Source organism: Scophthalmus maximus, chromosome 7 (assembly GCF_022379125.1).
Source record: "Scophthalmus maximus strain ysfricsl-2021 chromosome 7, ASM2237912v1, whole genome shotgun sequence".
In the NCBI taxonomy this organism is placed as follows: domain Eukaryota; kingdom Metazoa; phylum Chordata; class Actinopteri; order Pleuronectiformes; family Scophthalmidae; genus Scophthalmus; species Scophthalmus maximus.
This window is the reverse complement of record NC_061521.1, coordinates 26,927,501-26,939,176: the sequence shown is the minus strand read 5'-3', so window position 1 is coordinate 26,939,176 and position 11,676 is coordinate 26,927,501. Positions and strand designations below refer to the sequence as shown.

General features: G+C 47.9%; 2 protein-coding genes across 4 annotated transcripts in view; both read left to right on the top strand.

The window, feature by feature from the left end:
* Positions 1–85: 85 nt before the first annotated feature.
* tbc1d15 (TBC1 domain family, member 15) lies at positions 86–7,464 on the top strand. 2 transcript variants are annotated; one of them, XM_035641532.2, is made up of 17 exons: positions 86–232; positions 1,664–1,762; positions 1,920–1,994; positions 2,177–2,318; positions 2,563–2,770; positions 2,919–3,021; positions 3,117–3,311; positions 3,396–3,524; positions 4,296–4,399; positions 4,724–4,818; positions 5,028–5,144; positions 5,274–5,374; positions 5,456–5,555; positions 5,691–5,788; positions 5,998–6,114; positions 6,356–6,442; positions 6,556–7,464. In XM_035641532.2, the coding sequence occupies exons 1-17, from the start codon at positions 209–211 to the stop codon at positions 6,733–6,735; spliced, it is 1,974 nt and encodes a 657-aa protein (XP_035497425.2). In that variant the 5' UTR covers positions 86–208; the 3' UTR covers positions 6,736–7,464. The 2 variants fall into 2 exon arrangements, with proteins under 2 accessions (XP_035497425.2, XP_035497424.2); XM_035641531.2 differs by having other exon boundaries at positions 3,114–3,311.
* Positions 7,465–10,285: 2,821 nt separating this feature from the next.
* Positions 10,286–11,676, top strand: part of tph2 (tryptophan hydroxylase 2 (tryptophan 5-monooxygenase)) — a 15,566-nt gene continuing 14,175 nt past the window's right edge. For both annotated transcript variants that reach the window (XR_007030943.1, XM_035641533.2), the window contains exons 1-3: positions 10,286–10,606; positions 10,826–10,960; positions 11,526–11,676. The exon at positions 11,526–11,676 is cut by the window's right edge and continues 33 nt beyond it. Coding sequence is in view for 1 of the 2 variants with exons in the window: in XM_035641533.2 (XP_035497426.1) it covers positions 10,457–10,606; positions 10,826–10,960; positions 11,526–11,676 (436 nt within the window). In the remaining variant the exon portion in view is untranslated. The remainder of the gene's footprint in view (positions 10,607–10,825; positions 10,961–11,525) is intronic.

Sequence of the window (11,676 nt, the reverse complement as noted above, 5' to 3'; positions counted from 1 at the left end):
CCACCACTGATACTTTATTCCCTATTTATTTTTTTTCTGTTCAAAGGTTTAAACTGAAAATATATACCTAAAAATATAAATAAATAATACGTGGCCTCAAAGTGCGCATGTGTCGCGGAGCTCTGCACCGGAAGCTGAGTTGTCGCTTTTGTTTTGGACGTTGACAGGCACGTGAGATGCTGACGTCATCAGAAGACAGGCAGACAACATGGCGGCGGAGCCTGTTCAGAAGGTAAGAACCTCTTTAACCAGGCTGACACGCTTTGTTTTAACCGTTATCAGCGTCCCACCGCCCCGCGGGCACAGGCCACGGCCCCGCGGGCACCCACACCCCGGGCTCGTGAGCCTGCCGCCGTTAGCCGCCGTGCTAACCGAGGCTGCAGCGCCAGGGTGAGGACACGGAGCCGCAGTCCGCCGCATCGCTACATGCTAACAGATAACAGCTAACTGCTAACTGCTAACAGCTAAATGCTAACTGCTAACGTCAAACGTCAACGTCAACCTGTAGTGTCGGTCGTCAACGGACCGGTGCTGTAATCACCTCCTCGTTTAAACCGTTTGACCGAGTTTGTTCAGCCGTTTCCGGACAAAAGCGACAGAAACTCCCGCTCTCAGTCCGTTAGCAGGTTCCACACTCGGGTCTGTGCGATGAGATAAACTCTATGGACCTGGTCCAAAAACAATCAGTTATATTGTGTTTTCACTTGTTATTATTCAGTTTTATTGTGTTTTCACTTGTTATTATTCAGTTTCATTGTGTTTTCACTTGTTATTATTCAGTTTCATTGTGTTTTCACTTGCTATTATTCACTTTTATAATGTTTTCACTTGTTATTATTCATTTTTATAATGTTGTCACTTGTTTAATTTTTTCAGTTATATTGTGTTTTCACTTGTTATTATTCAGTTTCATTGTGTTTTCACTTGTTATTATTCATTTTTATGATGTTTTCACTTGTTATTATTCAGTTTCATTGTGTTTTCACTTGTTATTATTCAGTTATATTGTGTTTTCACTTGTTATTATTCAGTTTCATTGTGTTTTCACTTGTTATTATTCATTTTTATGATGTTTTCACTTGTTATTATTCAGTTTCATTGTGTTTTCACTTGTTATTATTCAGTTTCATTGTGTTTTCACTTGTTATTATTCAGTTTTATAATTTTGTCACTTGTTATTATTCAGTTTTATAATTTTTTCACTTGTTATTATTCAGTTATATTGTGTTTAAACTTGTTATTATTCAGTTTCATTGTGTTTCACTTGTTATTATTCAGTTTTCTAATGTTGTCACTTGTTATTATTCAGTTTTATAATGTTTTCACTTGTTATTATTCAGTTTTTTGTGTTTAAACATGTTATTATTCAGTTGTATTAAATTTAAACCTGTTTTTATTTAGACTTGATATTATTTGTTATTATTTAGACTTGTTATTATTCAGTTTCATTGTGTTTAAACTTTTTATTATTCGGTTTCATTGTGTTTAAACTTGTTATTATTCGGTTTCACTGTGTTTAAACTTGTGATTATTCGGTTTTATTGTGTTTTCACTTGTGATTATTCGGTTTTATTGTGTTTTCACTTGTTATTATTCAGTTTTATTGTGTTTTCACTTGTTATTATTCAGTTTGATTACACTTGTTATTTCCTCTGTCACTCAGGTTCTGTTCGAACACGACGGCGTCTTCATTCATCCGAGAAGCGACGAAGACGCCATTGAGCAGGATTTACTTTCTGGGTCACTTCGAATCGTTGACAAGGTGAGACCGGTCGAGGTCACGTGATCTGTGCGTCGCGCCTCGTCACCGTATTGATTCAGTTACTGAGAAACAGAAACCTGATATATTATCTGTGTGTGTGTGTGTGTGTGTGTGTGTGTGTGTCTGTGTGTGTGTTTGTGTTTGTGTGTGTCGTCAGGATGGAGACATTGCTGTGGAGTTCCGACCTCTGGAAGACGCCGTGGACCCGTCCAACATGCTGTGTGCTGGGAAGGTTTGTGTCCGTCTGCATCACTTAGCACTAGACCTCTCACACACTCCACGGCATCACTCCTCACCTCCTTGTGTTTGCGTGTGTGTGTGTGTGTGTGTGTGTGTGTGTGTGTGTGTGTGTGTGTGTGTGCGTGTGTGCGTGTGTGCGTGCGTGCGTGCGTGCGTGCGTGCGTGTGCGCTCAGGACTCAAGCTCAGTCATGGCGTGGGCTCAGTGTTCGGGGTCTCAGTATCAGCAGCTGTCAGAGACGCAGCACAGCTATGAGACGGAGTGGGACATGGTGAACGCAGTGTCGTTCAGGAGGAAACCCTGCGCCAGCAGAGACGGTGAGTTCAAAGGCATCACGTGAGGCTGGTGAACTTTCAGTTCACCAGCCTCACAGAGACGAGTCACTGAACACGTCTGATGAATCATCACAAACGGGTGAGTTCACCTGTTCTGATCCGTCACTGACAGGAGGCCGTGCTCAGAACATCTGTAGTTTCACATTTCACTTTTACATCCTGACTCCAGCTGGATGTTGGACAGTGAAGTTGTTTCAGTTTCCTTGCCCTCTCCCTCGTCTGTCAGGCGCTCTGAACCACGGCCACGAGCGGAGCCGCTGGGCGTTCACCTTCTGCCTCAGTGACCTCCGGTCCGTCACGGTGAAGGAGGAAGGATGGACCTTCCTGCTCTTTGAACTGAAGGAGTCCTGCACCGCCCTCCCCGCCCTACACTTCCACCAGGGTGGCAGCAGAGAGTTCCTGGACGGCCTGAGGAGATTCGCTCTGCTCAGCGAGTAAGTCCCCGCCGGCGGGCCGATGGAGAAATGCATGATGGGATAAAAACACGTCTGGTTTAAGAGCTTGTGTCCGTCAGAGTGACGTCGGTGTGAAGCGATGATACTATTCATCACTGACACACTGGTGTGTGTTGTGTGTTGTCAGGGCGACAGACGATGACACGTGTCTGCTGGTCAGTTGTCACAACAGAGCTCTGTGTCAGTCCTTCGAGAACCTTCTGGACGACAACAGCTTCGGCCTCGTCCACGTGAGAAACACGCGTCTGCCTCTGAGCAGCTTCACAGTCTCACAGATCCACATTTGTTCCCGTTTAAAGTTCTGATCGATTGTGTCTTACAGCAGAAGTTCAGAAAAGACCCGTATGTGACGACGCTGGGCGGCTTCTCCAAAGTAACCAACTACATCTTTGATGCTTTCCGGGGCACAGAGGAGCAGCACCAGCGCCCCCCGGAGGAGGTGGCCGACCTGCTGGGTGAAGTTATCCAGGGACTGGAGATCAACCAGCAGGAGGAGCCAGGCTTCGAGGTCATCACCAGGGTGAGCGCAGGCTCTGCCCCCTGATGGGCGTGGTCCTGAACGTGTTAAAAGTCATATTTAATCATCAGAGTGTCTATCCGTCAGATCGACCTGGGGGCGCGGCCTCAGGTGACGAGGGCAGAGCCTCTATCTGTAGAGGACTGGACCCAACACCAAGACCCGGAGGGGAGGATGACCCGGGTCCCTCAGCTCAAAAAAGTCATCTTCAAAGGGGCAAGTTGATTCTTATTCTCTCACTCGTCGCTTCCTGTGTGTTTTAGTCTCAGGTCATCATGTGTCCACTGTCGCTCTGTTTCACTGACTGTCTGTCTCTCTGTCTGTCTCTCTGACTGTCTGTCTCTCTGTCTGTCTGTCTTTTTGTCTGTCTCTCTGACTGTCTCTCTCTCTCTCTCTCTCTCTCTCTCTCTCTCTCTTTCTCTGTCTCTCTCTCTCTTCTCTTTGTCTGTCTGTCTGTCTGCCTGCCTGTCTGTTTGTCTGTCTGTCTTTTTCTCTGACTGTCTCTCTCTCTCTCTCTCCCACTCTCTCTGTCTCTGTCTGTATGCCTGCCTGTCTGTCTGTCTGTCTGACTGTCTATCTATCTGACTCTCTGTCTGTCTCTCTCTCTGACTGTCTCTCTGTCTGTCTGACTGTCTATCTATCTGTCTGTCTTTCTCTCTGACTGTCTCTCTCTCTCTCTCTCTCTCTCTCTCTCTCTCTCTCTCTCTCTCTCTCTCTCTGTCTCTGTCTGTATGCCTGTCTGTCTGTCTGTCTGTCTGACTGTCTATCTATCTGTCTCTCTGTCTGTCTCTCTCTGATTGTCTCTCTGTCTGTCTGACTGTCTATCTATCTGTCTGTCTTTCTCTCTGACCGTCTCTCTCTCTCTCTCTCTCTCTCTCTCTCTGACTGTCTCTCTCTCTCTGTCTGTCTGACTGTCTGTCTGTCTGTCTCTCTGACTGTCTCTCTCTCTCTGTCTGTCTGCATGTCTGTCTGACTGACTGTCTGCAGGGCCTGAGTCACGCTGTGAGAAGAGACGCCTGGAAGTTCCTCTTGGGATATTTCCCCTGGAACAGTTCACAGGATGAGAGGAAAACTCTGCTGAGACTCAAGACGTATGACATCACTCACCGATGACATCACTCATCACTGACATCACTCATCACTGACATCACTCACCGCTGACATCAATCACTGATGACATCATTCACTGCCGACATCGCTCACTGCTGACATCACTCACTGATTGATTTGATTGACAGAAAATTTTGATAACTGATGAGTGTTTGTATTCACCTGGGACAGTGAACGGAGTTGTGCTGATGAAAGATCAGAATGTAAATTAACATCCATCGTGTGATGACACTGGTCCCCAGAGGAGGATGTGGTCTGGTTGTCACGGCGTCATGTGATCATGTTGTTGTGACGGTGCTCCACAGTGATGAATACTTCAGGATGAAGCTGCAGTGGAAGTCGATCAGTGACGAGCAGGAGAGGAGGAACTCCAGACTCCGAGACTACAGGAGTCTGATAGGTGAGATACTGAGGTTCTCACTGGATTTTAGGTTATTACAGATTATCACTGGACTATAGATTATTACAGATTATACTGTGAGTTATCACTGGAATGCAGATTACAGAAACATTCATTAATCCTGATCCACAGCAGGAAACTGCTTCTATGGTGTATGAGTGGTGGTGTTTGGACGTCGTCGACCTGTAACTCGTCACTTCTGTTATTAGAGAAAGACGTGAACAGAACCGACAGAACCAACAGGTTCTACGAGGGCATCGATAATCCGGGCCTGGTTCTCCTCAACGACATCCTGATGACCTACTGCATGTACGACTTCGACCTGGGTGAGTGGCGAGGTTCCTCGGACCTGTGGTTCCTTCATGTGGTTCCTTGCCTTGGTTCCTTCGTGTGGTTCCTTCATGTGGTTCCTTCCCGTGGTTCTCAGTGACGTGTTCAACGTTCTGTCCCATCAGGTTACGTTCAAGGGATGAGCGACCTGCTGTCACCGATCCTCTACGTGATGGAGAACGAGGTCGACGCCTTCTGGTGTTTCGTGTCCTTCATGGACCAGATGGTGAGTCCATGGAAGCTGCTCAGTGGCCGTGGCCTTGGACGTAGGCGTGTCCTAACCAGCTACTGTTTGTTTCTGCTGCAGCACCAGAACTTCGAGGAGCAGATGCAGGGCATGAAGACGCAGCTGATCCAGCTCGGCGCGCTGCTCCGACTGTTGGACTTGTCGTTCTGGAACTACCTCGGTATGAATCAGTCTGTCTGTTCTTATGCTAAGCTAAGCTAGCGGTATTCACCTTTTCCAGTCTTTGTGCTAAGATCAACACACATAGTCGCAGAGTGATGCTGTCCCTCTGACTCTGCCTGTGTTTGTCTTTCAGAGTCTCAGGACTCAGGTTACTTGTACTTCTGCTTCCGCTGGTTGTTGATCAGATTCAAACGGGAACTGAGTTTCCAGGACGTCCTGCGGCTCTGGGAGGTGTGTGTGTGTGTGTGTGTGTGTGTGTGTGTGTGTGTGTGTGTGTGTGTGTGTGTGTGTGTGTGTGTGTGTGTGTGTGTGTGTGTGTGTGTGTGTGTGTGTGTGTGTGTGTGTGTGTGTGTGTGTGTGTGTGTGTGTGTGTGTGTGTGTGTGTGTGTGTGTGTGTGTGTGTACTTTGTGTGTGTGTTGACTGTGACTGTCCTCCTCAGGTGATGTGGACGGGTCTGCCCTGTCACAACTTCCACCTGCTGGTCTGCTGCGCCATCCTGGACTCTGAGAAACAGAAGATCATGGAGGAAAACTACGGCTTCAACGAAATTCTCAAGGTGACACACGCACACACCATCAGTGTCGTCCAGCAGGGGGCAGCACAGACACAACCTCTGAAAACCATCCAGAACATTCTTTTGTTTGTTTGTTTGTTTCCATGGCAACGATGGTGACATGGTCAAATTGATCTTCTTCATCTAAAATCTTGTCACATGCACCTTTGTAATCTTTATGGTTGTGGTGCGTTCACTGACACTGAGTGTAACAGATGTTCCCTTGTTTCTGTTTCCTCTGCAGCACATTAATGAACTCTCCATGAAGCTGGACGTGGAGGACATTCTTCAGAAAGCAGAGGGCATCGGTCTGCAGATGAGGAGCTGCAAGGTACAGTCTGATCAGCTGACCAATACACCTGATCAATAAGTCCATCAGCTACATGAGCTGATCAACACACATAGCAGCTGTCACTGACCAATCAGCTGCTCTGTCGTCCTCAGGATTTGCCCGACTCGGTCAGCAGCATCCTGGGCTTTGAGGCAGACGTGCGTGGTTCCGACCCGATGGACTCGGGTTCTGCTCCGGCTCCCAGAGCGTCGCCGCGGCGACCAGACACCTGCTCCGACCTCCACGGACACTTGAGGGAGACGACCTCTCACGCGGTGGCCTTCATGTCGTAGTGACGGGCCGTGTGCAAAGACTTTCAGAATCTTATTTTTCTACTTTTCTTCTACCTGATTGTCTCTGATGTTTTCTAAAGGGGGCGGAGTCAAGGTCCTGTTCACACCTGCAGTTCACGTCACGTCAGGTGTGAAGAGGTGACATCACTTCCTGATGAGGTCATCCACTCGAATGATCATCACTGACGAGTCAGAAAGCTTTTATTGTGACAGTCTGAGACACGTGATCACCAGAGCCGTCTACTGAGAGTCGCCACAACAGAAGACAGAAGTCACATGACTCGTGTTCCTGAACTTCAGAGACGGAACTGAGATCTTTGGTGATTAGTCATCAATAAATGTATCGATTTACAATAAAGCAGAGCGACATGCCGATGTAATTGGTTAATATGTTTTTTTAAATCATAAATTATCCTAAATCATAATCCTTGAACATGCTGATCAGATTCAGATGTGCTGATAATAAACAATCTGATTATTGAAACGTCTCAACACAAACGAGAGGCTCCGTAATCCAACTGATGCTTGTCGTGACTCTCAACGGCTCTGGTGATCAGGGTCTGACAGAAGAGGCGGAGCCACTTCACTGACAGACAAGACGCCACTGTGGGGGCGGGGTCAGTGAACATTATCACTCCGTTTTTCCCTGTGACTGTATATAAAGACGATCAGTGATCAATAAAGACGATCAGGGATCATTACAGACGATCAGTGATCATTAGAGATGGACGACACCTCTCTTCTTCCTCTCGTTGAAGCTGAAACATCTCATCCTCTCATTGTTCATGTTCCTGACGCTTTTGTCCAGACTTACATCTTCAACTTTTGACACACATCAGAGGGGCTTATAACCTGTACTGCAGCCAGACACCAGGGGGCGGGGCTTATGACATGTACTGCAGCCAGACACCAGGGGGCGGGGCTTATTTCCTGTACTGCAGCCAGACACCAGGGGGCGGGGCTTATGACCTGTACAACATCAGACCTCAAACAACAACAGTCACCAAACCTGTCAGTAAACGTGTCTCATGAAAGACCTTCAAACGAAATGAAAAATGCTCTATAAATGAAATTTATTATTATTATTATTATTATTATAAACGTTCCTTGCTCTGCACCTTTGTCCTGATCCATGTTCAATCAGACATAGACACAGACAGACAGGTGAGGTGACTGCTGACCCTGTGATCATGTGATGACGTCATAACTCTATAATATCGTTACAAAGTTTAAATTCATTAACCCTAACCCCGCCTCCTGTCACTGTGTGATGGATCCTGACACATGAAACCACCAGAACCAGGTCTGATCACTGTAACCATGACAACGGAGGTTCAGTCCACCTTCAACGTGTCCATCAGGCCGCACTGACGTCACGTTTCATTATCATCTGAAACGCGTTTGACTTGATTCACAAATGTCAGGCTGCTGATCCAAATGTCGCCCCCCCCCCCCTGATGTGATGGGAGTAGGAGGCGGACGCCCCCCCCCCCCCCGCTCCCTTGATGTTGAGGAGGAGGCGGACGCAGGTATCATCACCTGAGATCATCTCATAACGCCGCTGCTCACTCAGAACAAAGCTTGCGCCTCGAAGCTCTTTCATTTCCTGCTGCAGGAAATTGTCTCGGCGCTCAGACGATAACTGTCCGCCGCTCGCTGCTTATCACGAGTCCATCTCCAAGAGGAATTATTGAGGAGGAGGAGGAGGCCTGACGGTCTTCACTCTGCTCCATCAGAGGAGTGATGAGGTGTCGACCTGCTGCAGACACACAGAGTATTTATATACATATATATGTATGTGTACACATGTATGTGTACGTAAATGTGTATAAGGACTCCAAATCCAGAGGCATCGTCGTCCGCGGTGGATAGGTGGGTGGGGTTAGAGTAGAGGGGCGGGGGTAGGTGACAGAAGTTTTTGGTGGTTTGTTCTGCTTGTGGAGTCGTAGTGTGTTCTGACCTTGGACAGAGGTCGTTGAAGGTCCTCAGGTGGTCCTTCACGGCCTCGAGGTTGGACCAGATCTTTTAAAGTCCCATATTCACCTTTCTGGTGTTTGATTTAAAGTTTTGATCCTTAAGAAGATATATTTGTTTTATTTAGAACCAAAAAACATCTCATTGTGGTTTTATATCTCTTTTTAAGGAGCTTGGCCTGTCTAATTAAAATGTAATGAGCCTCTCTTCTGATTGGCCGACTGTTTCCTGAGTGACACTCGGCCAGGCCAACCACCTCCTCCGTTCACCGTGTGTCTGTTCACGGCTCAGAGAGACTCTGACCGTGTTGCTCCCGATGACCAACAAGTCATCGGTACCTGGTGTCGGTGGCGGACCGGACTTGAACCTCCAGGTCGCGGGCCGCGGCCGACACCGGGTACAAATGCATTTTGCAAAGGTCAAATAGTTCAGAGTTAGTTCTGGTCTCTTGTTTTAATCTCCTTATGAATCCTGGTCAATGATGTCGCTTCCTGGTTGTTCTCGCGTTGTTGGTCGCTCAGCAACAGAATGATGGTGAGCGCAGGGGGCGGAGCTGAAGGCAGAGACTGCGTCACTATGACATCACATTTCTGCTGAATGTAGACTGTGTATTTACTGTATTTACAGACCCTCGACCTTATTTATTATGAAAAAAGCCAGGAAATCTCAATTTTGACAACATGGCCCTTTAAGGAGCCTCTCCAGCTGCGACCGGTGACCTTCATGGAGCAGAGGTCAGTGGGGAACCAGGGGGCAGGACGGGTCTTGAGGGGGCAAGAGAGTCGAGGCTGAGGGAGCGAGTGAAGTGGCCGACTAGGAACATCCACTGTGGAGTCTGGGGTCTCGACCTCACATTGTAAAGAGCTTTGAGATAATGTATGTTATGATTATACGAATAAAATTGAATTGAACTGGATGTGGGGCCAGTGGGTCTCAGTGTGGACAGGGACGTTTACAGACTGGATGTTTCTGAAAGTGATGGGTTGAGTTGTAGCCTGGGTCTGTGGTCACATACATATATATATATACAGTACATATATACATGTGTGTATGTATACACATATGCAAATATGTATATATGTGTAGATATGTATACATGTGTGTCCTGTGTCAGTCAAAATATATAAATGAAATATATTTTCATGATGCTGATTAATTATCATTCATAATAATGTTGCGTTTGTGAACTTCCGAGGACACAGTCACCTCCCCCTTCCCTCCCTCACTCCCTCCCCCTCCATCCCCTCAGTGAGTATATAAACGGGGGCGGGTCGTGTTGGAGCGTCTCAGCGTCTCAGCGTCTCAGAGTCTCAGCATCTCAGAGTCTCAGCGTCTCAGAGTCTCAGCGTCTCAGCGTCTCAGCGTCTCAGAGTCTCAGCATCTCAGAGTCTCAGCGTCTCAGAGTCTCAGCGTCTCAGCGTCTCAGCGTCTCAGAGTCTCAGCATCTCAGAGTCTCAGCGTCTCAGAGTCTCAGCGTCTCAGCGTCTCAGCGTCTCAGAGTCTCAGCGTCTCAGAGTCTCAGCGTCTCAGAGTCTCAGCGTCTCAGAGTCTCAGAGTCTCAGAGTCTCAGCGTCTCAGAGTCTCAGAGTCTCAGCGTCTCAGAGTCTCAGAGTCTCAGAGTCTCAGAGTCTCAGCGTCTCAGCGTCTCAGAGTCTCAGCGTCTCAGCGTCTCAGAGTCTCAGTGTGGAGCAGCAGCAGACCCAGGATCAGTCTGGAGCCCTGGTACTCGTACACCCACTGGTTCCCCATGGCGTCGTCCCATGTGATGAAGGAGCCGGTGCCCAGGATGCAGCCCGCCATGATGATGTTCTCCAGCAAGTACTGGACCAGGAGGGGGATGTCGCTGGACTCGGCCATGTTTGACCAGCAGCAGCAACGACACACGGGGGGGCAGATGGTGAGAACACACACTGCTGCGCCTCTTCATCCTCCTCTTCGTCCTCCACTTCATCCTCTTCACCTCTTCATGCTGTCACTTTTTGTTTCTCATGTTTGAACGTTTGATGAATTTTCATTGTCTTTGTGCAACTGATGATTCTTCTTCTCACACCTGGTCTAGTCTGTTTACACGGTTTGTGTTGTTGTTGTTGTTGTTGACGTCTTTGTCGTCGTCCAGTCTCGCCGTCCATCCTTCTGTCCCATCAACGAGAAGCCGGACTCAGAAAGAGGAGACGAGTCTGGGAAAACAGCTGTGGTCTTTTCTCTGAAGAATGAGGTCGGGTGTTTGGTCAAAGCTCTGAAACTCTTCCAGGTGAGAAAAATCCAGATCCAGATCCAGATCCACACCCAGATCCACATCCACATCCACATCCACATCCACATCCAGAGCCACATCCACATCCACATCCAGAGCCACATCCACATCCACATCCACATCCAGAGCCACATCCACATCCACATCCACATGCAGATCCAGATCCAGATCCACATCCACATCCACATCCATATCCACATCCACATCCACATCCACATCCTGATCCAGATCCAGATCCAGATCCAGATCTAGATCCAGATCCAGATCCACATCCACATCCACATCCACATCCACATCCACATCCAGATCCAGATCCACATCCACATCCAGAGCCACATCCACATCCACATCCACATCCACATCCACATCCACATCCAGATCCAGATCCAGATCCAGATCCAGATCCAGATCCAGATCCAGATCCAGAGCCACATCCACATCCACATCCACATCCACATCCACATCCACATCCACATCCAGATCCACATCCACATCCACATCCACATCCACATGCAGATCCACATCCTGATCCAGATTCAGATCCACATCTACCCCCCCGCAGGAGAAGCGAGTGAACCTGAATCACATCGAGTCGAGGAAGTCGAAGCGAGTGACCAACGAGGTGGAGATCTTGGCCGACTGCAGCTGCAGTAAGAAGGAGTTCGACGACTTGTTGGATCATCTCAAACTTCACGTCAACGTCATCTCCTTCA